This window comes from Monodelphis domestica, chromosome 6 (genome assembly GCF_027887165.1).
Source record: "Monodelphis domestica isolate mMonDom1 chromosome 6, mMonDom1.pri, whole genome shotgun sequence".
In the NCBI taxonomy this organism is placed as follows: Eukaryota; Metazoa; Chordata; class Mammalia; order Didelphimorphia; family Didelphidae; genus Monodelphis; species Monodelphis domestica.
Window position 1 is genome coordinate 293,277,333 of NC_077232.1, and position 26,387 is coordinate 293,303,719.

General features: G+C 37.2%; 1 protein-coding gene across 1 annotated transcript in view; it reads right to left on the reverse strand.

Annotated features, from left to right (window-relative positions):
• SGCZ (sarcoglycan zeta) overlaps positions 1-26,387 on the reverse strand; it is a 613,518-nt gene that overhangs the window by 41,890 nt on the left and 545,241 nt on the right. Inside the window, exon 4 of the mRNA XM_001364245.4 lies at positions 16,235-16,336. Coding sequence (XP_001364282.1) covers positions 16,235-16,336 — 102 coding nt within the window. The remainder of the gene's footprint in view (positions 1-16,234; positions 16,337-26,387) is intronic.

Below are 26,387 nucleotides of genomic sequence, written 5' to 3' on the forward strand. Positions count from 1 at the left end.
GAAATCTTTGAATGATCATTTGTCTCTTAGGAAGTTTTGTAATATTCCATGGATTGATATAGCCAGTATATAGAGGGAAAATAATGAATTGTATTGAATTTTGGGGTGGGGGGATTGCATTGTATTACACTGAATTTGGCAAAGTGTGTGATATTTTTAATAATTTCAAGCTTCTCCATAAAACAACCCTCCCCAAAAGCTTATCATTTAAAATATTAATATCCTTCAGGTGATGCTATTTCTTTGAGGAATGTGAACTAAAACAGTCTCCAAAAATTAAGCTGAAAGGCCACAAAACATCAATGGACAGAGGCATAATGGGTGAGAGCAGACCACATATATTAATGAAAAATTACTTAGGGAAAATGGCATAAAATATTAAGTTGGAGAGATTTATGAGCACCAGTGGAATAGATTAGTAATATGGTAAGAATGAAAATTAGAGATGGATTGTCCATGTGTTTCACTAACAACTATACACAGAATCTAAATGGTCCCATTTCCTGCCTTTCAAGGATTCAAAGTCTCTCGTCCCTTTCAAGGATTCTTGGGAGAATGTAGATAAAAGATAAAAATAAAGATAAAATGTAGAATGTAGATAAGAGATAAAAGAGAAAAGAAACACATGATGGAAAATGGAGATGGGTTAAATTCTTTGCTAATGGATTGAGTGTTTACAATGATAAGACCATAGATTCACAGGAGGATCAATAATAATAATAAACAATAATTTCAAACAACTCTAACTCCAAGTAGACTGATTGGCTCTCAGACTCTAGCCAGAGTATGATTCATTCCATCTCAATAGCGATAAAGTTTAGTTTGGAGCAGATATTTCTAAGAAGGCAACATTTGCCAAGTGTTATGAAAAACACACATAGGGAGTGAGTATCTTCTATAAGAACTTGTCTCTAATTTTTAAAAATTATTTTAGCTTAAAAGACATGGTGAGCTTGGCTGAGTACTGACTAAATGAAATGCTGGTAGATTTACTGTGATAAATACCCATATGCAAGCTATAAGACTGATTCAACAAATCAATCATTTTTTTAAGAGCCTACTGTGGGTCTGGACCTGTGCTGAACAATGTAGATACCAAGATATAAATGAAACAGTTCATTTCCAGGAATTTAGAGTATAATTACAGATGCTCAGTATCAGTTTCATTCTTTTACTTATTATTAGCATTATTCAATTGTTTACAAAACCACACATTTCCAGATATAAAAAAAGAAGATATTACACAAATGAAACCACAATTTTCCTAAATATTTAGCTTACTTTTTTTCATATTTACATAAAAGATACCATTCATGAGCATCCCAACCCCTCTCCATCTTCCCCACATCACACTGGATATTGTCAGGGAGGTCAACATGTTCATATAAATTAAATCTTTTATGGTTCATCTTTCTCTTCATTTTTTGGAGGTAACATTCTCAGTTTATCCTTCCAGTATTCGTTCTGTGGCTGTGACTAACGAACCTGTTTATACTCATTTCATTATTCATTATCTCAGAAAGTTCTTTCCAGGTTTAAAAAAAAATCAGTCTGTTCCTTATTTCTTATGTTTCAGTAGTATTCAATCAAAATCTTATGCTACAATTTGTTCAACTATGCCCCAATTGATAGGTATCCCCTCAGTCTCCAAATCTTTGCCACCACAAAGAGAGCTGCTATTAAAATATATTGGAACATATGGGTTATTTTCCTGATCTCCTGGGGAAAAAGACGCATTACTCTTATATATAATTCTAATTCTCTGGGTATAATTCCAATTTGCTCTTCCCAAAGGCTGGATCAGTTCATAGCTCCATCAGCAGTGTATTAGTGTACATATTTTTTCACATTTCCTCCAATATTTTTAATTTTCTCTTTTGTCATTTTAGTCAGTCTGGTAGATGTGAGGTGATATCTCAGAGTTATTTTGGCTTGCTTTAATCAGTAATGATTTGGAGCATTTTTTGGATACCTATATATGACTGATTTCTTTACCTAAAAATGGTCTGTTTGCATCTTTAGCCCACTTATGAACTGGGGGATGGCTCTTATTCTTATAAATTTGATAAAATTAACTATGTATGTTAGATATGAGACCTTTATCTGAGGGACTGTCTATAAAATCTATTCCCCCTGCCCCTAATTTTCTGCTTTCCTTCTAATCTTGGCAGTCTTTATTTTATTTTGTGCACATTTCATTCTTTAAAATTTTTTTTGCTGTTTTTATTTATTTGTTTGAATTAATTTATTTAGTTAATTTAGAACATTATTCCTTGGTTTCAAGAATCACATTATTTCCCTTCTTTCCCTCCCCCTATCCTTCCTGCAGCCGACACATTGTTCATTATCTCATATAGTTCTTTCCAGGTTTAAAAAAAAAAATCAGTCTGTTCATTATTTCTTATTCATTATTGCGTATCACATGTGTCTTTGATCAGAACCTATTTCCATGTTGTTGCTGTTTGCACTAGGATGTTCATTTAGAGTCTACATCCCCAACCATATCCCCTCAACCCATGTAATCAAGCAGTTGCTTTTCTTCTGCGTTTCTACTCCCACAGTTCTTCCTCAGAATGTGGATAGTGCTCTTTCTCATAGATCCCTCCAAGTTATTCAGGATCACTGCATTGCCACCAATGGAGGAGTCCATTACATTCAATTGTACCACAGTGTGTCAGTCTCTGTGTACAATGTTCTCCTGGTTCTGCTCTTCTCACTCTGCATCACTTCCTGGAGGTTGTTCCAGTCTCCATGGAATTCCTCCACTTTATTATTCCTTTGAGCACAATAGTATTCCATCACCAACATATACCACAATTTGTTTTAAAAATGTTTTTAAAAGAGTTGTAAAAATATTACAAAATACTTTAATAGAGAAAAAATATTAATCATGACCATGGACGGAAATCAGATGATTTTACTTATATGACTGAGAGAAGTAGTTGATTATCTTTACAATATTGCTGTTACTATTAGAACTCCTGGTTCTTCTCTCCTCTCTTTACTTCAGTTCATATAAGTCTTCCAAGTTCTGTCTGAAACCATCTTCATCATTTCTTATATCACAAAAGTGTTCTATCTATCACATTAATAAACTACAACTTATTCAACCATTCTGCAATTTGTGGGCATTCTCCAAGTTTCCAATTCTTTACCACAAAAAAAGAGCCTCTATAAATACTTTTGTACACATGAGTTCCTTTCCTCTTAAAAAACCCCCAACAAAAACCTCTTGGGGGTGTGGACCTTGTAGCGGTTGTATAGGTTTTTGGGGCATAGTTCCAAATTGTTCTCCACAATGGTTGGAAGGCTTGACAGGTTCACCAACAGTGTATTGGTATAGCGATTTTTCCTAAAACATATCCAGCATTTGCCATTTTTCCTTTCTTATCATTTTAGTCAATCTGATAGGTATGAGGTGAAATCAGAGATGTTTTCAATTTACATTTCTCTAATTGTTAGTAATTTAGAGCATTCAGGTCTCAGTTTCTGACATACATCTTTATATACATATGTATATATACATATATTTAAATCTTTATCTCCTGTTTTAGAATTGACATTGAATATCCAGATTTGAATCCAGGACTTCTCATCTCCAGGCATGGCTTTCTATCCACTGAATCATCTAGTTCCATATACATATCTACACACATACATATATACACACACACACACACATATATATATATATACACATACATACCCATATATGGATAATATATATTTAAATGACAAAACAAAATATGGATAAACTGACACAAGAGAAAGAGAACTAGCAAATCCTTTATTGTATCTCAAAACAAATGTCACATGGAAATCTTGGCTGAAAAATTAATGAAGAAAAAAGAAAATTGAAAAAATGAACAAATAAAAATCAAAGGTTATTAAAAGACCAATTAAATGGGTAGTTTTAAAAAATAGTAAGTCAAGTTAGCAAAAATGAAAGAAAAATGGCAATGTATTATCTACAAAGGAAGTAAAAATAAGGAAAAAATGTCCAAAATATTATATTCAGTTAAATGCCAGCAAAACTAAAAACATAATTAAATGGATAAGCATTTACCACATAGAAAATGTTTAGATTAAAAAATAGGAACTAAGGAATCCATAATAAGCATAATACATAAAAACATAAACATGTGATTTCATCAATAGAAATTAAATGAGCCACAAGCAAATCCATAAAGTGAATCTAAGTTAAATTGGAATTTCAAAAGAATAACTGCTTTTCAAACTGGGTTGTTTTTTTAAAATTTTGGTTAAGAAAAAATGGAAATAAATAACTTTCCCAAACTATATCTAGGAAATCAAGTCTGATCCTGATACCTATAGCAGAAAGGAATAAATTGCTCTATAAGTCTGAATGTTGCCAAGTACCTAGGGAAGTGAAAGGTTAATGACTTGCCCAGGGTTACATACAGCTAAGTATATTTCAGAGGTGTGATTTGAACTCAGGTCTTCTTGATTCTAAGGCTGTTTATCTAACCATTATGCCAGACTTCTCTTATAGTAGAGCTGTAAATATAATCAAGTATATGAATAATAAACCTAATTAAATCACACATTATCAATGAACAGGCTTTCCCACCTTTAAACAGCACCTAGTATTGTTTCTTGCTCACAGGAGGCACTGAATTAGTGTTTTTTAATCAAATGCACCAAGTGAGAGTTCTGAGTCGTGTCCTCTGTGGCTTCCACTTAAACCTTCTGATCATAGATTAGAAGCTGGGGCCAGACACATCTCAGACCTTTGTTCCTTTCCATTCCAGCACATTGCAAAGCCCTCTGCTCAAATAAACATTTGCTGATCTGTGGATAGTGATCAGGGCAGTGCTCCAAGATAAATCTGGTTGCTATAGTTCATCTACTAAAAAAGATCTGTTTGGGGTAGCTGGATGGCCTGCAGATGGAGGTCCTGGGCTCAAATCAGGCCTGACACTTCCCAGTTGTGTGACCCTGGGCAAGTCCCTTAACGCCCATTGCCTAGTCCTTCCTGCTGTTCTGCCTTGGAACCAATACATAGTATTGATTCTAGGATGGAAGGTAAGGGTTTAAAAAAAAAGATCTGTTTATTCATTTTCTCACTGTATCTCTGTAGGTGCTTGGGGGGGGGGGGCTCCTCTAATTTCTAGGCAAAACCCCTGCTTAGAATGGTAAAGTTATAGTGTACTATTCTGTGAATTTATATCTATCCAATTCTCAATCCATCAGTCTCTCCTCTATAAGTTTTTAGGAAGAAGCAATACTCTGGTCAAAAGAAGATTGAACATGGAGGCAGAGGAGTCAAGATCCAGGACAGATTCTGCCAGTTAGGAGTTATATAATGATGGGTAAGGGCTCTTCCCTTCTCAAGGCTTCATCTGAAAAATAAAGGCGCGGTACTCAGATCTGTCAGGTCCCTTTCAGTGCTAAAATGCTGTGATTGCCAAATTATGTTAAGTGGTTTTTAGAGGATTGTTAAATTGCTGTGTAAAGCATATACAGAGAAGTTAACAGAAGGGATACTTTTAAAAGACTGGAAATGAAGTGAATACAATGAATTAGTCAATCACAGGATCTTAGTATGGGAAGGGACTTAAGATTTCATGGTTTTCAGCCTGGACCAAGACAGAACTCCCCACCTCAAGAGCATTTGTGGTTTTTAAAAAAAAATAAAATATATGAATCACAATTTAATTTAATCTACAAAAACAATTAGAGAAAAACAAATTACTAGCATCAAAATTGAAAAAGGGGACTTCACAACCAATGAAGAAAAAAATAAATGATTAGAAATGTATTCTGCTCAATTATATGCCAATTAAAATGACAAGCCAAATGAAATGAATACGTAAAACTATAAAATGTCCAGATTAATAGAAGAAGAAATAGAAAATTTAAATGACTCAAACCCAGAAAAAGAAATTGAACAAGATATAAATAAATTGTCAAAGAGGGGTAAAATGCAGGACCAGATGAAATGACAAGCAAATTCAAGGAAACATTTAAAGAACAATTAATTTCAGTACTACAAAAGCTGCTTGAAAAAAATAGGAAAAGAATAGGGTCCTACCAAGTTCCTTTTATCATAAAAATGTGATCTTGATACCTAAACCAGGGGAAAACTAAAACTAAAAGGGGGAAAAATAGAACTATAGACCAATATCCCTATTTAATATCAGTGCAACAATTCTTAGTAAAATATAGACAAGTAGACCACCTTGACATATCCCAGAAGTTACAAATTATGACTTGGTTAGACTTATACTAGTAATGCAGAGTGACTTCAATATTAAGAAAACTAGAAGCATAATTGACCATATCAATAGGAGCAATAAAAATCAGTAGATGCACAGAAAAATTTTGAAAATATACAATAGCATCCTTATTAAAAATATTGAAAAACATGAATAAATGGATTTTCCCATAATATGAAATTTAGTATGTATCTAAAACCAAGAAATACTAGAGATCTTTACCATAAGACCACAACAATAAAACATCAACATAATTTTTTCAGTATAGTGTTAGAAATTCTAACTAAAACAATAAGAGAAGAAAAAGAAATTGAAGGAATAAGCATAGGCAAAAAGAAAATAAAACTATAATTTTTGTGTAGACATATGATCGTTTCTAGGGTCAACGAAAATTTGTTTCAAGCAATTCATAATTTCATCAAAGTTGTGGGATATAAAAAAAATCTACACATATCATCATCATTCCTATATTTTAGCAACAAAATTCAGTAAGGTGAGATAGAGAGAAATTCCATTTAAAGTAAAATTTACTTTGAAGACCACATGTACAAATAATATTAATAAAAGTATAAACACTCCTTATACAGTAAACAAATATTTAAATAATTGGGGAAATATTCATTGCTAATGGGTTGGTCTTGCCAATGTAATAAAATGCCAGTATTAATTAATTTACTTTCAGTGACATATCAATCAAATTACCAATAGATTACAGAGCTAAACAAATATAACAAAATTCATTTGGAGTAACAAAAGGTCAAAAATATCAAGGGAAAGAATGGGAAAAAAAAGAGAAGGAAAGGGGGCCTAGCAGTGCCAGATCTCAAACTACATAAGAAAATAGCAATTATCAAAACATTATGGAACTGGATAAAAAAATTGAAAAGTTGATCAGGGAACAAATTAGGTATTCTATATAGAGAAGCAAAGAAGTACAATAACATAGTGTTTGATAAACCCAAGGGTCCCAGCTCTTAGGGTAATAACTCATCCTAGAAAATAAAAACTTCCTTTGTAACATTTGTCATTCATTGTTCAACAAAAATTATTGGGGAATCTGAAAAGTGGTCAGGCAGAAATTAGGTACAGACCAACATTTCACACTGTACAACAAGACAAGCTCCAAATGGGTACATGGATTAAACGTAAAATGTGATATCATAAACAAATTAGGGGACCAATGAGGAAATTATCTAGAATATCTATGGACAAGGAAATAGTTCATGATCTAATAGAAAATTAGAAGTAAAGTATTTGCAAAACCAAACCAAACCAATGCAAGTCTCAATGTATACTTATCATCATCAATTCATAGTCCAGAAAGTAATCTTTAACATAGATTAGGACTTAGACTGAGACTCAAGTTTTCTATTTCCAGGTCACATTATCTCTCTCCACTACATTTCTCTTCTGGGTCATAGTAATACTAGAGTCTATGTAAATAATTTCTGTCAATCTCACCAAATATAAAATGGGTTAGTGAGAAACCAGCAAATTGGTGGTTGGGGCAATCACACTTACTTAAATTGATCAGAAACAATAATTTTTGTGTCCCTCAAAGAAAGGAGATATTTGGTAAGTATGTGTTGGATTGAAATGAACTGAGACAGCTTGAAACTGGATATTCCTTTATTTGTTAAATGGCTGCTTTTTAGCCTCATTCTACTCTACCCAGGGCACTAAAACTCTCTTATGACCCTCATCCTTGTGGGAAAATGGTAAGAGTCTGTATTAAGCAATAATTAGGTGTGTCAATAATCGATCAATAAACATTTATTAAACATCTACTATGTAGCAGGCTCTGTGTTAAGTGTTGGCGTTACAAAAAGAGGCAAAAAAATCCCTGCCCTCAAGTAATTTACAATCTAATGGGGAAAACAATAGGCGAACAAATATATACAAAGGAAGCTTTATACAAGATTATTCGGGAATAATTTACAGAGTAAGACACAGCAGTTAAGAAGGGCTGAGGAAGGTTTTCTATAGAGGAGAGATTTTAGTTGGACTTAAAATCAGGGAGGTAAGTAGTCAGAGCAGAGGCAGAAGAGTATTTTAGGATGGAGGATAGTTAGAAAAAATGCCTGGAGCTAAGAGATTGGAAGGTTTTCTTTGTGGAAAAGCCAGAAGGTCAGGGCCACTGGATCAAAGCATTTATAAGAGAGTAGAAAGTACATCTTAGTTTTGCTTACTTCACTTTACATTAGTTCATATTTGTCTTTCTATTGACTTCTGTGTTCACTGCATATGTAATTTCTTATAGCCCAGTAGTATAAGGTGTAAGAAGACTGGAAAGATGGGAGAGGCAGGCTATGAAGAGACTGTAGGACTAAGCTGAGAATTCATATTTGATCCTGGAGGCAATAGGGAACCACTGGAATTTATTGAGTATGATCTGCATTTTAGGAAATTCACTTTAGTGAATTTAGTGGCTGAATGAATGAATAATGGATTGGAAGTGGAGGGACCTGAGGCTGACAGACCCAGCAGCAGGCTATTGTAGTCATCCAATTGTGAGGTGATGGGAGCCTAGTGTCAGAGAAGAGAAGGGGACATATTAGAGAGATATTGGAAGGGCAAAGTCAACAGGCTTAAGTAACAGCTTGGATAAGGGGGCTGAGAAACAGTGAAGAAGCTGGGATGGCTCCTAGTCTGAGGTACTTGGAGGATGGTGTTACTTTCTACAGAAATAAGAAAGGTGGGAAGCAGGGAGGATATAGGAGGAAAGCAGGAATTCTGTGTTGGGCACATTGGAGTTTAAGATGTCTACTAGACATCCAGTTTTAGATGTCTGAAAGTTAGTTGGAGATGGGAGACTGGAGGCCAATAGAGAAATTGGAGCAGGGTAGTTTAATTTGAGAATCATCAGCATAGAGAGGGTAATTAAATCCATGGGAGCTGATGAGATCACCAAGTGAAATAGTATAGATGGAGAAGAGAAGAGAACCCAGGACAGACCTCTGAGGCATACCTAGAGGGTATAATTATAATAATATTAATATTATCAATAATAATAATTAGAGGGTATAATCTGGAGGAGGATCCAGCAAAGGAGGCAGAAGTCACATAGGTAGGAGGAAAACCTAGAAAGAAAAGAATACCGCAGAGGAGAGAGATCAACAGTGTCAAAGGCTGCAGAGAGTTCAAGGAGAATGAGGATTCAGGTAAGGTCTTTGGATCTGACAATTAAGAGATCATTAGTAACTTTGGAGGAAGAAGTTGGAAATCTGATTGTAAGACACTAAGAAGAGAATGAAAGGCAGAGTAAGTGGAGATACCCATTGTAAATAGCCTTTTTGATGAGTTTAGATACAAAAGGAAAAAAAAAAGATATGACACTAATTAGTGGAGATGGCAAGATCAAGTGAGGATGTTATCAGGATGGGGAAAAATGGGCATGTTTGTAGACAACAGGAAATGAACCAGTCTATGTGAGAAATTGAAAATACTTGAAAGAGTGGGAATGACAGAGAGGATGAGCTGATGGAGGACATGAGGTGGAATTAGATCACTTGAACAAGTATAGGGGTGAGCCTTGGTAAGGAGTGAGAACACTTCATCATTTGGTGCTCCAAGTATAAATGAAAATGAATGACTGGCTTAGGATCTATAAAATAAAAACACAAGCATGTGGGTCCAGCTGTTGGGTGATCCTGTAGCTACAAATCTGGGCATCTGGCACCTTTGTGCCATACTCATACTCCGAGTATGATCGAAGGAGATAATTGGATCGTCTTAATGATCATAATTCCATGCAATGGGAAGGCTGTCTACTTATACATACAAAATGGCCTGTGGTCCCTTCCCTAGACTGTTCTCTTTCTTCATCTTCTTTTATTGGATGCCTTGTTCCTTTCAAGGCTCAGCTCAAGTGCCATTAGTTATGGGGGAAAGGAAAGGAAGCATTGATGAAGCACCTACAATACATGCTTTACCAATAGGTCTTTCCTGATGCCCCCGGTTGTTAATGCGCTCCTCCCATATTCCTTTGCAGCTAAATATTTTACATGCCATTTACTTTTGTACATGTCTTGCCTTTATTTACCTGTGCTTCAACTCTGCCAAGGAGAATATAAGCTTCCTGAGGTCAGGAGTGGTTCCTTTGCTTTTTTGCCCTTTTTATTCCTAGGCTTAGCACAGTGCTTTTGTATGTAGTAGGTGCTTTAGAAATGCTCATAGAGTTGTATTTTAAAGGTATTTCTGAATGTTTAATGGGACAAAAACAGCTTTCACTCAAATTATCAACGAACGTCAGGACACGTATAAGTTTGTGCCTGTAAGGAAGAATGTGGAAGTTGGGAGCAAGAACTCAAAGAAATTCTAAATCAGTCATAAATTTGGATTGATAAGGAAAACTGCTTAAATGGGGTTGTGAGGAGGCACCTGATAGAGAGAATTGCCTGGATCACTGGGAGAGTGCCATGTGGCCCATATGCTCCGAGTAGAAGAGATCAGACACAGATCTTCCTTTTGCTGAAAGTAATTTTAGTATCATACAGTGTGCCAGCCAATAAATCTTTTTAGGGCAGTCAACTCTCAGCAGCTCATCCACCAACACACTATTGTGAGAACAACCCCGGGAATACTGTGGTTTGAGAGAGATGAGTGATTAGGAGGAGAGATACCTTATAACTGCGAGGCAGGTCTCATCAATCACATGGCTGCGATTCCGCACACACTGATTGCATGCCTAATGCTACTGCCCTCTTATCTACACATCCACTGATGCAGAGTGCTTGGGCTCGAGGAGTTGAGGAAATACGAGCGGGGCTCCCACAAAAGAGGTTTCTGCTACAGGAGGAACACAAAGTCTCTTGATTGTATGTAGAAAATGGTGGGTAAAGAATTACTACTAGGTTTTATCTTTTGGATTTATGATAGACTTTTTGACTGTTGATTTAAAACTGTCTCTGAAAAAAAAGTGTTAATTGCTCTAAAATCCTGATATTGAAATGAAATTAGAGGGGAAATGATCTTTTCTAGCACAATGTTTGGTAGGAAATAGGAATAAATGAATTTTCATTCATTCATTCAAACGCAGGGTAGCTTTTATGGCCAGAGCAAAGAATATATTCAGGTGTATGTATTTTCAGAATCATCCGGGTCAACAAGAGAAGACTGTCTTCAATAGAGTCATTTCTGACCCTAAAGAGCTCTCTCACCAGACTCAGTTATATATTTTAAAATGAGACAAGGTACAGGTTTATGGTTGACTTAAGGATGTGCATATGGGGAGGAGGGTGGGACCTGAAGGAACATGCCCAGTGCTAGCTAGCAAAGATGACTGGAATGGTGAGAATTTTCAAATTGCCTTTGGCTTCTGCTATTTTGTTATTCATGGAGAAGAATAGTTTGACCATCATTTTCAAACATATTGGAGAGAATATTTTATTGTTGTTGTTGTTATTATTATTATTATTATTATTTTTACGCCCTTACCTTCTGTCTCAGAATCAGTACTATGTATTGGTTCCAAGGCAGAAGAACAGTAAGGGCTAGGCAATGAAGGTTAAGTGACTTGCCCAGGGTCACACAGCTAGGAAGTGTCTGAGGCCAGATTTGAACCCAGAACCTCCTGTTTCTGGGTCTGACTCTCCATCTACTGAGTCACTTACCTTCCCCCAAAGACCAAGTGTTTAAACAATTCTACAGCCACAAGAAATTAGCTTTACACAAAATGTAAGATTTTAAGCATCTCAGGACAAGTCTCCATGAATTCTTTCCACTAGGAGACACTCTGAGGGGTCAAATTGCCCTACCTGTCTTCCCTCATAATTGACAGGAACAATCTAACCCATAGTCTCTACCTCGGTCCTTTTGGCAGCACACTTTTATTATATTGCTTTTGAGAGGCCCCCGTGTGACTCAGAGTACAAGCCTTACAGAGTGGTGGGAATCAAGAGCTGGTGAAGTAGGACATGGGGTGGGCCAGAGTGCCCGGTACCAACAGGACAGAAGATCCTGTGAAGGGCCTTCATAAAGTAGGAGTGGGCATGTTATAACAGAGAAGATCAGAAAAAGTCACACACATGGGTGCGTGAAACAAGTGAATGAGCTACACCTAAGGAATGATCATGGAAGCCAAAAGGTCATAGAAGGAGGTCTGAAATGACTCCCAGGGCCACAGGCTGACAACAGGCTGGCAGTCTCAACCCATCCCTCCTCCCTTGGCCCATGTAGTGAATCCTTTATGGCTCAACTTGCAAGAGGCAGCCATAGCTAGAAATGGGACAAAAAGAGCCATTGGATTGGCACAAGCAATCAATACACATACATACGGTGTGGAGCAGGGCAGACATTGTCCCTTGTCTGAAAGAAAAAAAATAGGCTGGGAAGAATAGAGAATTGTGTGTAGTCTTTATGAAGAAATGGGGCACAACTATGCAAATAGAGCAAAGAAGGAAATGGAGAAAACATTCATAGAAATATATATGGTGGGAAATACTAAGAGAAACACCAATGCTAGGCTTGATTTCTGCATAGTACTTGAAAACCAAAACAAGAAAGACTATAAGAGAGGAGAAGTCAAAGAAAACTGAAGGAAAGGGAAGAAGCCGAACATGAGTAGTCTATGGGGACAACAATAGAGTGAATTTTAAAAAAATCTTGCAGGACAGGGAGCTACGTAGATAAAATGAATGCACAATTTAAAATCAGGATATATAACATAAAAAGCAGAGCAACAGAAATACTATGGGATTGAAGTGGGGGCACTTCACAAGTGAGTTCAAACACCCAGAATTTCAATTATTGGAACCACAATTTATTAATAAAAGAATCTACCAGCTGGGACAGACTTCCCTAGTGGAAGACTGGGTTGGTATAATGATAACTTATCTACCTTACAAGATACAAAGTTATTTCCTTTCACATACAGGTTCTTATCTAACAATAAAACAAACCTTAACATAGGAATGTGAGGTCAGTAATAGGGGAGACAATCCTCAGATTTATTGGGGTGGTTGTTATCTAGGAGTGTTTATTTTCACATGCATTCAGTCACTTAGCCCTAGCAGGCCATATGTTATCATGCTTTCATCCTGACCTTTTGATATTCCTGAAATTCCTCCTTGTCTCCTGCCCCTTTCTAATTCACATCTCCCAAGCTAAGTAGAGACTGGTCTGCTGTCTGTATAAACAGCTCGACTTCCTGGGGGAGGGAAGCCAGGTCTGTTCCCTAAAAAATGCTGGAAAGGGTCTATCTGCTTTATCTACTTTTAATTTTCCCATCTTTGGCCTTTTGGGGGCTACTTCAAGATCTCTTCAAGAGAAAAGAAACAAGATTGACACTTTTGTGTCAGGAATAAGGCATGGTTTGTCTTTGCATCTCTAATGCTCAAATTGAAGTGTGTACACGAGAGGCACTTTAAAATGGTTTCAGCATTGCATTGAATTGTATAAATACAAAAAGGGCTTCTTGTGAAGTGCCTCGGCTTAGTATTTCATACTGATCCTTCTGGGCAAAGAAAAGAGTCAGGCTTTGGTGATATAAACAACACAAATAAATCTTGGAATGAGATATAACAGAGGCTCCTAGCTGTGACTTGAGGAGGTGCCCATGGAGGGGAGGGTGGAGCTATTTAAAGACACAGAGAACAAGTGATATTGGGTCTCAATGGGACAGAATTGTATGAGGTTGAGTAAACTATTATGTGATGGGAATTAGGCTTGACCATGGGCATACACCCTTAAAAAGAAAGGAGCATATCCAGCATCAAGGATTTACAATACATACCAATACATACATAAGTGCAGAGTACACAACAAAATGTCAAGAGAGGGAGTGATCACTGGGGAGAACAGGAAAGGCCTGTGCTTTGGATGGAAGCTCAGAATCCAATGAATTGGAAGTGAAGGACGAGGGTGTTGTGTTTTAGAGTAGGGTGCCAAGCTGGTTGTGATGCTTCCCATAGAGCTCAAAGGTCATAATACTGAAATAATCCTGATTGTGGCACAGAGCATGTTTTGTCAATGGAAGATGGAGTAATTCTGGACTTTCTGTTAAAATCACATCTGCTCTATTATAGTAAAATTCTCAGTGACAAAAAATCATTCTCCAAGGGCATTGACTTGGGCACTGGCTATACATCACAAGAAATTACATGGATAAGTGTATCTGTATCTGTGTGTTGTAATAAAATGGATAATCTGTGTTGAACTATTTCTGGTTGTGGTAACTGGGTACTCTGGTTTGTGACTAGAGAGCTGCTAGAGGGGATTACTCTGGAGCTACCTATAGATCACTAATGACTAATAAGTCAAGATATTTCCTGCCCTTCCTCCCTCAATGCCACCCTTCACCTCCCAGCTTTCCACCCACGCCTTCCTGCTTCTTTTCCCCTCCCCCCCTGTTGGTCAGCCACCTTCCTATATAACTCAAAGGTGAACTGTGAGATTTAGAGAAGATGCTCTTGCTCTCTTTCTCGGGTAAGGAGGTTTTTTGGAAAGATAGGACAGGATGGGAAATGAGGTAAGAGGGATACAGGGTGTCCCTAGTCTACAAGGAGAATTATGAAGGTTTTAGGAAATGCCAGTCTAGTCACAATTGTGTCACAGAGAAAGCCAGAGAGATGGAGGACAAGTATTTTTCTTCTTTTCTTCTTTCTTTAGTCAGATAATCTCTGCTTGCTTGAGTAATTCAGGTCCAGACTCTGTCAAAAAACCAAAAGTGTCTCTCTCTCTGCCTATGTCAGGAAAAGTCAGTCTCTCTTGATTAGGAACACAGAGAAGAGATTTCTCCTTTCTTGGTTAGTCACCCCCAGAGAGAGAGAATCAGTTCCAGCCCCCTGGCCAGCTTCAACTGCCTCCCCTGGGAATATTCCATTTGGAATCTTCTTCTTGATTGACAGACAGGTCAAGTCCTTCCCCTTGGTCTGCATGCCTGGCTTGTCCTGCAGATCCTCTCTTTCTTCATGTCTCTTCCACAGTGTGTTGAAAACACCAAAAGTAATAAGATTTCCACATGAGATTATTATAATGTGCCAATTCTTCAGTGAAAGCAATAATCTTTCTCCCTTTCCTTCCTGGGCTTTGCATTCCTATGCTTAGAGGGAAACTGAAGGATGCAGAACCTGTGCAAGAAGATGGCATTCTAACTGATGGAAATACAATGAACAATACAAAGAAACTGGATAAAATGAGCTCTCCTCTGTGAAACTTGGCTACTTGTGGCATGGCATTGGGTTCTGATGGCATGTTCACACCTGAAGGTTGATTTGTTGGGGCTGAGGGAGGAAGTGTGGCAAGTAGAAATTTTAAAATCTCTTTATTATTTGATTTTTAGACTATAAACTCCTGGCATGTTAGTATTGTTTCACTCTCTGAACTTTTCTCCATAGCATGTAGAGCAGTGTTTGGTGCATAGTAGATGCTAAATCAATGTTTTGTTGATTTATTGTTGATTTTTAAAATTAAAAATTAAAAGTCTCCAGTGTCTCTTGGAGAGAGGATGCCTTTTAAAGCCCCAAACATATTCAACAATGATGAGATTGAAGAATTTGCTTACTGCAACGCTCTTTGGAAAAAGTTGTGCCTGGACCTCACATCTTCTCTTTTGATGATATTTACCTCTTACTCCCCTCAATCACACATTCTCATGTTTAGGGCAGTCCCTATCTAAGTTTAAGGAGGTCTTTAATCAATGTTTATTAACTTATTAATGGACACATCTAGTCCCTAACAATACAAGAAGAGGGGAGTACCCCATTCCTGGCCAAAGGATCTCATTGTCTCTCTTAAAAGTGGACTTTGTCCAGTTGAAACCTCTGAAGTACTTTCAGTGTTACTCTTGCATAATGGCGATTCAACACAGTTGAATGGAACAAGCATTTATTAAATCACCCGTGACATGCAAGGCACCATGCTATCAGAAAATCACTGAACACATGGGAACAGCTAAGGAAAGTTATCCTAGCTATTTCAAAAGCAAACAACAAACAAACTAGAAAATGATTCTAACTACCTGTGAGAGGAAGGCATAGCTACAACCGCATACATACCTTTCGGGAATGGATTTCTTTCACATACAATGGAAGTAGAAATTCAGATATACCTTCAAGTCGGATTCCTTCCTTGGTGACTCTCAGATTCCCCATCCCATCCTATAAGCAATGAAATATATTTCACTTTTAGCGATGACTACAGAATGAATATCTATCAATATAATTGCATGATAGTTGAAAGAAAGTATGGAGCTCAGATCATTCAGGACAGGATTAAGAGGAAAGAACAAATCCATTGAAGGTAAAATAGGTCATATTTCACATAGATGGAGAATTCCAGTAGAAAGTACACAGAATCAGAGGACCTGGGGCATTTTCTAATACCCCTCAAGCATACAGCTATGTTACTACCAAAAACAAACAAACAAAAAAACCAGGTAATTATAATTGCTATCCGGTCAACTGAGGTGATTAAAAAAAGTGCCAAATCTAAAACACAGACATCATCTCATGTAACCTTGGACAAGTCACTTAAAATCTGATCCTCAATTTACTTGTCTATAAAATTAGGGGTTGGACTTGATAGTATCTAAGCTTTCTTCCAGTTCTAAATTATGATCCACTGATCCTCTGAGTGTTATGTGAGAGAAACAAGAAAAACAACTTGGCTGAACCAAAGACTGAATGGAGGAGAATGGCACAAAGCTAGAGACATAGGCAGTCAGTCAATATTTATTATACATCTATTATGTGCCAGGTACTATTGAAACCAAACTGTGAAGGGCTTTAAATGCCAAGCAAAGTACTTTGTTTGATCTTAAAGGTCTTAAAGGTAATCGAGAACAATTGGAGTTTGTTAAGAAGGGGAGCAACATAAACCTTTGCTTTAAGAATATCACTTTTGGCAACTGGTAGAAGATGGTGTGTGTGTGTGTGTGTGTGTGTGTGTGAGAGAGAGAGAGAGAGAGAGAGAGAGAGAGAGAGAGAGAGAGAGAGAGAGAGAGAGAGAGAGAGAGAGAGGAGGGGGAAGAGAAGGAAGAGGAGGAGGAGGAGGAGAAGAAGAATGTAAAGGAAAGGAAAAGAAAGAAGAGAAAAGAGATTGCAGGCAGACAGTATTGCACAATAGCCCAAGTGAAAATTGGGGAGGGTCTGAATTAGGGTCATGGTTCTTTGAGTAGAGAGAAGAGAACAGATATCAAGAAAAAGCACTATGTAAGTAGGATCACCAGGAGTTTGGTGACTAATTGGATATATGGAGTGAGAGAGTGATGATTCAAGGATTAATCGTAAGACTATCAGGCTGGATGACCAAAAGGATGGTGGCAACTTTGACAAAGATAGGGAAGTGTACAAGAGGGATGTCTTTGGATGGAAGACATATTTAGTTGAAGAATTCTATAGAGCATCTAGGTCAAAATGCCCAACTGACAATTTGAAACAAAACTGGAAGAGTTCATAAGAAGGACTAGGGTTGGAAAAATAATTAATTGAATCCATGAAGCTATGCGTTCTAAAGAAAGAAAGCATTTGTGAAATGTGAAAAGGGAAGAGAATAAAGAATTCCCTTTCACAAAAAGTTTCAAGAGTTCATGGGAGGAAGAGAAGGGGAGAAAAGGGAACTCATGGTAAATGGCTTCTCTTTTCTCAAAAAAGCACAAGGTAAGGAACTCTTTTGAGGTTGTCTGGGGAGGGGTTGTTAGGGAGTATTTGAGCCAAGAAGAAAGAGTTTAAAATACATGAAGTGGGTAATGAGGGAGGGATTCTATTTGGAAGGGACATCAGTTGGTAAGTGACTGAAATACCTCTTTCCTGAGGGTTGTCGAAGGGGGCATATGAAGCCCCAGCTAAGTGATTTGCAAAGCTCAAAACAATACCTGTGAGGAAGGTGGTTGGAGAAATATCATTTTTCATCCTTTACAGATGAGGAAAATCTGGCTCAGGGAACAGAAGGGAGATACCTAAGTCTCCTAGCGACTAAGAGGCAGGAGATTAGATCATAAATTAGATCAAGAAAAACATAGAAAAGCAAAAGAAACGTTGATTGTTTTTTTTAGAGGGATGGATTTAACTCTTACAAGATCACAAAAGTGATCATTTGGATAGATATCAAGGGATTCAGTAGATTCCAGTATGTCTAGGGGCCATTTTATCCTTCCTAAATTAAGGAGTCCAAAACTGAACTCCAAGGATCATCTGTCCAAGGCCCAGGCAAAGGAACCATTACCTTCTTCATGTAGGAGCATCTATGCCCCTCCTACTACAGCCTAAAATCCAATTAGCTTTGGGGGCTGCTGCTCCACTGCTGATTCAATGGGAGCCTATGGATCAGTCATCATTTTTAAAAGCATGAATGCTGTGAAATTACATTTCCCCCATTCTGGGTTTGTGATGTGACTTTTTAAAAAAAATAAAGTTAAAAATTTGCATATTTTCCAAGTGAATTCTGTTTAGCTACCTTTTGATGATCACCAGGGGTAAGATTGGATTTTCTACCCCCTTGGAGTTTGTCTTTAGAGATGTTCTGAGCAAGAGAAGAGAATGAATCCAAACTCCAGGCCCTTAGTTTGGATTACAATAAGGTATCACAAGAGTAAAAACCCACATTTTTGAAATGTTTCAATGTGAACATAAAAGCAACAAAGTTCACAGAATCATAGCCAGGGAACTGAATGGAACAAGGTTATCTAGTTTCACACTCTCCTTTTGAAATGGAGTAATTTGAATTCTTGATTTGATATTTGGTTATCTTAGGCCATTGATGGTAAACATCACAGGGGACCAAAGATGGCATGCAGAGCATACTCTGGAGCGCATGGCCACCCCTCACCCCCCAAAGTTCATTACTAGAAAGACAGAGCTGCTTCCCTTCCTCTCTCCACTGTGCCTAATGGCATTTTATTTTTCATATTACCTGTCCTTCTGCCTAGCAATCCAATGGGAGGGCACAGGGAATTAGGTGGGCAGCTCACAAGCAGAAGAGCTGGGGGAGCTACCCACTTGGGCCACTCCCCCCCCTCTACACTCACTGAGGGCATTCCTCACTTTACCCACCCTTCTCCCCAGTAACCCAATGGGACCACTTTCTCCCTCCCCTGTGTGGGGTAAGGGGAGGGGCAGGGCATGCCTGGCACTTGGTGGGAGTGGGCCTGGAACTCTGACTGTAAAAGGTTTGCCATCACTGTCTTAGGCCTATTATATTTCTGCAGATATTAACCCATTTTGTATATCATATTTAGCTTTTATCAGACAAAATTATTTCCAATGATTTCTTTCATTTCCTCTTATCTGTTGTGAACCATTCCTTTTTTTTTAAATTGGGAAATTTGGATTTCTTTAAAAAAAACAAATTAGCTAGTGATTTATTCTATTTTAATTTTTAAAATATAAACTTCTAATTTTCTTTATATATTCTAGTTCCTATTTTTATTTTCATTTCTTCTTTGATTTTTCAGAATTTTTCATTTTGTTTCATTGGTTTTGAACTGATTCTTATTATGTACACATATGTATATATATAGAATTACACATTTGATTATGATCTGTTCATTTTCTTTTATTGATGATAGTGATTAGAAATATAATATTTCTCTTCAGGTGTGTTTTGGCTGCATCTCAAAAGATTTTATGTGGTGTTTCATTATTGTCATTTACTACAATATAATTATCTAATGTTTTAATGATTTGTCCTTTCACTCATGGATTTTTAAAGAAAATTATTAAGGACTAGAAAATCATCAGCACACAAATACTGATAAACACAAAAGAGGCGAGGACAAGAGAATTCTTCCTGTAATGACAACTACCACAAATAATTTGTTCCTTTTATTACGTATTCAATTTCAGTGTGGTAGTACCAACACTGTCCTAATTGTGTACTCCTCTGAACTTTCTCACATCTTTGGAGAATTTTAAAATTGACTCCTTTCCTTAAACCTCCAGATCTTTATCCCCAGCCTTATAAAAGCCTTTCTGCAAAATCCAAAATAAAGTCAAGCAAAACTGATGCCTGTGGTTAACAAATGCGTCTGGAAAAGTATGTCTCATTTTGAACAATATGTCATCCATCAACCAAAGGTGGTGGTATGCTTAATCAGTTGTCTTCTGGGGCTAGGTTTCATTGGTAATGTCAAGAAAGTTTGATGATATTTTTATTTTGTTTCATATCCTTTCTCTTTAGTGGTTATACATTGTTTCCATGTACTTTTTAAATTTAATTTTTAAGACTCTTTAAATAAGCCATCATAACATCATTACAAAAATGATAATTTATTTCTTTTTTCTCTACTTATTCCATCAATTTTGTTTTCTTGCTTTAATACCATATTTAGAATTTCTAGAATAAGAATAGAATTAAATAATAATGACAATGAGCACCCTTATTTTGCCCCTGATCTTATTGAGAAGGTCTTTATAATTTCTCAATTACAGATGATGTTGCTCTTAGTTTTATTTTTATTTATTTATTAAACCCTTATCTTCCACCTTAGAATGAATGCTATGTATTGGTTCTAAGGCAGAAGAATGGTAAGGGCTAGACAATGGGGGTTAAGTGACTTGCCCAGGGTCACACAGCTAGGAAGTTTTTGAGGCCAGAATTGAAACCTCCCATCTCTAGGCCACCAAGTTACCCAGCTGCTCTGCTCTTAGATTTAGACAGACAATTGTTTGTCATGGTAAAGAAAGGCCCGTTTATGTACATTGCTTTGTTTTTAATATAAACATTTATGCAAAACTGTAGTTAATTGTACATTGAATATTTGAAAGAATGTGATGGCTTCTATACTGGTTTCCACTTGCTTATGGTCATCTTTTTTGTGTAATTATGAACTAAATGTTGTGCTTAAACCTATGTAAGTTTCTTTTCCTTCAGAGGTTATTTTCAGTTATTTTCTGGAGTTTAAGTGGGACAATTGAGTCCCTCTTTCAACCTTCTATGATAGCATCTTAACTAGAAGTCTGACTCATATATTCTTAAATATTATATGACTTTATCTCAATTTGTGAATTCTTTTTGAAAATTTTATTGATATTTAAATTTTTGTAGTATATTTAATATGTATATGTTCAATGTTTCTACTTGACAACATTTATTTGTGAGAGGTTTTTTAATACCCTAGAACAGTTGTTGTGCCATGAAATGCTGAGAAATATATATGTATATATGCATATATATCTTTCAATTTCAATTCAGTGATCATGAGTGAGCTAGTATATTTCTTTTTTTTCCTAAAATTTTACTTAGGTCTTTCCTTTTGTTCTTATTTATTTTTATGTTGTATTTGCCCAGTTCTGAAAAGGGCATATTGATGTTCCCAACTAGAAAAAAAAATGAGCATATGGATCAGCATTCTTTAAGCTTTAGGTGAATCCAACAAAAATAGGATTAACAATTATTATACAAGGCAATCACAGACACAGACATGGTGGAAATAGATAGGCACAGAAATGACATTATTCTTAAAGGCACCATAAATAATAATATCAATATTATTACATATACAAAAATTGCACAGTGGGGAGGCGGAGTCAAGATGGAGGCCTAGAAGGAGCAGAAGTTCAGACCTCTGAATACCCTTCCTTACCGATCACAAATCGAATGCTCTAAGGGGACTGAAAATCAAACCTAACAACAAGTCAGAGCCAAGGAACCCTCCTTCTGAACTCCATTCAAAAGGTACCCCCCCAAAAGCTGAAATCTGAGAACACTTGGGTTTAAGGGGAAGGCAGAAGGAAGGTCCCAGGACCCCTCCCTCTGCCCACTGAGAGTGCTGAGCCTTCATTGGTAGTGGGAACCTCTGAGCAGACAAAGGTGCTGGTCTGGAGGGTGTACCTTGTAGGTAGGGCTGCGCCAAGCTCAGAGCATTGAACACAGATGGTAGGGAAGGAACTGGAGAGGGAGCATAGAGCTGACAGTCTGGCCAGAGCTGTGGAGATCCTCCATATTTGCTCCAGCCTTTCAGGAGGTTTTGGCCGCAAAGCACACCCAGCCCAACCCAGCTGAACTTAATCCCATCAAAAATCTTCAGAACTCAGGGAAGCCCAGGTTCCACACCCCTCCCTCATTGGCTGCTGGACTTTAATCCAATCAAATGCCTCCAGAGGACAGGGAAGCTCAAACCCCAACAACCCTCCCCCACAGACTGCCCCAAGAGATCTTCTATCAAAGCTGCAAGAGAAGAGACTGACAGAAGCCCCCAAAGCCAAAAAAAAAAATGAGAGGAGCAAGAGCACAGACAAATACAGGGAGAAAAGAAGGGGTGAATATGAGCAAGCAACAGAAAAAGAATAAAGAAATTGCAATAGACAGCTTATATACAGCAAACAGAACAGAGGGGGAAGGATTAGCAAACAATAAATCAGAAATCCCAGAGAATTGGATACAGGCATTGGAAGAACTCAAAATGCAATTCAAAACACAATAAGAGAAGCGGAAGACAATTGGGAAAAGAACTTAATAACTAAGTTAAGTCATTTGGAAATAGGCACTTGAACTAAAACAAGAAAATACTGTCTTGAAAGCCAAAATCAACCAGCTGGAAAACGAGGCAAAGGAGATGAAGCAAAGAAGATGAAAGATGAGGCAAAGGAGATGAAAGAACAGGTAAAGAGGATGAAAGATAATTTCCATAGAAAATCATACCAGAAAGAGAAGGATGACTAAAAAGCCAGGGATGAAATCCAGCCTTTAAGAACCAGAATGCAACAACTAGAATTAAGTGACATCACAAGGCAGCAGGACACTATAAAACAAAACCCAAAGAATGAAAAAATTGAGGAAAATATGAAGCATCTCATTCACAAAACAGAGGATTTAGAAAATCATTCCAGGAGAGACAACTTAAGAATCATTGGTCTACCAGAAGACCACAACAAAAGAAAAAACCTGGACACAATACTACAGGAAATTATTCAAGAAAACTGTCCTGATATTCTAGAACAAGAGGGAAAAGTGGAGATTGAAAGAATCCATATATCACCTCTTATACTTAATCCCCAACTGACAACACCCAGGAATGTTATAGCCAAATTCAAGAACTATCAGACCAAAAAAAGATATTACAAGCTGCCAAGAAGAAGTCATTCAGATACCATTGACCCACAGTGAGGATAATGCAGGATCTGGCTGCATCCACACTGAAGGACTGAAAGGCATGGAATATGATATTCTGAAAAGCAAGGGAACTAGGTCTACAACCAAGAATCAACTACCCAGCAAAAGTGACTATATTCTTACAGGGGAAAGTATGGTCATTCAACAAAATAGAATAATTCCAAGAATTTGTAAAGAAAAGACCAGACCTGAACAGAAAATTCGATGACAAAGCACAGAACTCAAATCTTCAAAAGGTAAATTAAAAAAAGGGAAAAAAGAAAAACAAAACAAAACAAACAACTCCCACCTTTTTAAAGAGACTCAATAAGTTAAAATGATATGCATCACTATAAGAAAAGAGGTCATTGGTAACTCTTAAAAATGGTTTTTATCTTCCAGGTAAACATGGCGGCAGATTAGACGCGGCTTGCTTCCCCTCCTCAGACCCAATGATATAAACAACTTCAAAAGACCCCAAAAAACACCATCCTCATAAGAATGGAAGGAATCTACAGTAGGGTGAAGCATTGAAGGTACATGGGAATTGGGCATTTCCACACTATAAGGGAGTGAAAAAGCTCCCACCCAAACTTGAGCTTATCTACCCTCCCCCATTACCCCTACTGAGCCAAAGTCAAAGTCAGCATGCCCCAGAAACAAAGAGTGAGTGAGGGGCACCCTTGGAGTGAGCAAGAGGAAGCTCTAGGTCTTGGGAACTGACTAAGACCACCAAGGACTTACCCCTGAGAGCAGTAACACCTGAAATACTGGCAGGAAGGGGAGAGCAGACCTTGGGAGCCCCTGGGAAGGTAGCCCAGCTGCGGAGAATCAAAAGATTTCCCCAGGCAAAAGCTTTGCTCCTTAGCTCCATACACAGCCAGCCAGCCCTCCTCACTCAGATTTCTGACTGGAAAGGGAAAGAAAAACTATAGAGATGGCAAACAGTACCCAGGAACAACTTCTCAACACCAAGAAAAGCAAGAAGAAGGGGTTGGCTTTGGTAAATTTTTATGGAGGAAAAATACAGACAACAGAGGAAATAGCAGAAGAGAAAACCCAAATAAATGCTCCAAAACCTTCCAAAAGAAATGGAAATTGTTCACAAGCTCTTGAAGAATTTAAATTGGAGGTTATGAAAAAGATGGGAGCCTTCTGGCACGAAAAATAGTAAATAATGCAAAGAGAATACAACAATCTGAGGGACAAGAACTCCCAATTGGAGAAATATTTGGAAGCCTCAAAAAGCAGGATAGAACAAACTGAAAAGGAAAACTAGCCTTTAAAGACCAGAATTAGGCAATGATCTTACAAAACAGCAAGAAGTAATAAAGCAAAGTCAAAAGACTGACAAATTAGAAGAAAACATAAACTATCTCACTGATAAGGTGATAGATTAGGAAAACAAAGGAAGGAGAGACTATCTGAGAATCATTGGTCTACCTGAAAAGCCAGAAATAAACAAATCTTGATATAATACAAGAAATCATCCAAGAAAACTGCCCTGATGTTCTAGAACAAGGGGGAAAAATAGACATTGAAAGAGTTCATAGAACACATTCTACACTAAATCCCCAAAGGACAACTCCAAGGAATGTAATTGCCAAATTCCAAAGCTTTCAAGTTAAGGAGAAAATCCTATTAGAAGCCAAAAAAGAGACAATTCAAATACCAAGGAGCACCAATCAGGATCACACAAGACCTGGCAGCTTTCATACTGAAGGATTGCAAGGCCTGGAACACGATATTCAGAAAGGCAAGAGAACTGGGTCTTCAACCAAGAATCACTTATCCATCAAAACTGATTATACTTCAAGGGTAAAGTATGGGCATTCAACAAAATAGAAGATTTCCATGTATTTGTAAAGAAAAGACCAGAACTCAGGGGAAAATTTGATATCCAAACATAAAGAGTAAGAGAAACATGAAAATGTAAATAAGAAAAACAGGTAAAGGAGAAAAATGTTTTTCCTTTGTATTCAGACTCTCTACTTTAAGGGCTACAATTAGATCAAATTATATGTATATGTATATACATATATATATATATATATATTAATATAGTTGGGAAAATGTTATTTGTAAGGCTCAAAAATTGTATTCATAATTATAGTAATTAGAAGAATCACTCATAGGGAAAGATTGGAGCATTAACGGCTAGAAGATGATATGTACAAAAAGAAAAAGAAAAAGGGTGTGTGTGGGGAATCGATGATGGTACCAATAGATACTTGAAGAAACAGAAATAAAATTAATAAAATAATCTTTTTCACACAAAGATACACATGGGAAGGGGAAGGGAAGAATACTCTTATAAGAAGGAGAGGAAGAGGGTGCTAATAGGTAATACTTAAACCTTGCTCTCAGTGAAATCAACTCTGAGAGGAAGAGCATCTAGATCCAGTGGGATCCTGAATTCAATCTCATCCTACAGGGTAAAGGAAAAGGGGAAACTAAGGGGTATAGGGGGGAGGGAGTACAAAAAAGGAGGGTCAAAGAGGGGGGAGGGAACATAACAGATCCTAAAAAAACAAAAAGAAGGGAACAAAAAGGGAGGGACCAGAAAGGGAAGCATATCAAGGGAGGGGATTAAGGAGATTGATTAAAAGTAAACCACTGGTTCAAAAGGTTATAGCAAAAGAAGAAAGGACAGAACTAGGAGAGGATATGTGACAATCATAACTTTGAATGTAAATGGGATGAAATCACCCATAAAATGTAGACAAATAGGAGAGTGGATTAGAATCCAAAATCCTACCATATGTTGTCTGCAAGAAACACACCTGAGGTGGGTAGGTATTCACAAGCTCAGAATTAAAGGTTGGAGTAAGACCTATTGAGCCTCAACTGATAGAAAGAAGGCAGGAGTTGCAATCATGATATCTGACAAAGCCAAAGTAAAAATAGACCTGATTAAAAGGAATAGGGAAGGTAAATACATCGTGATAAAAGGGAGTATAGAAAATGAAGAAATATCACTAATCAATATGTATGCACCAAATGGTATACACCCAAATTTCTAATGGAGAAACTAGGAGAATTGAAGGAGGAAATAGATAGTAAAACTATACTAGTGGAAGACCTGAACCTACCACTATCAAATTTAAATAAATCAAATCA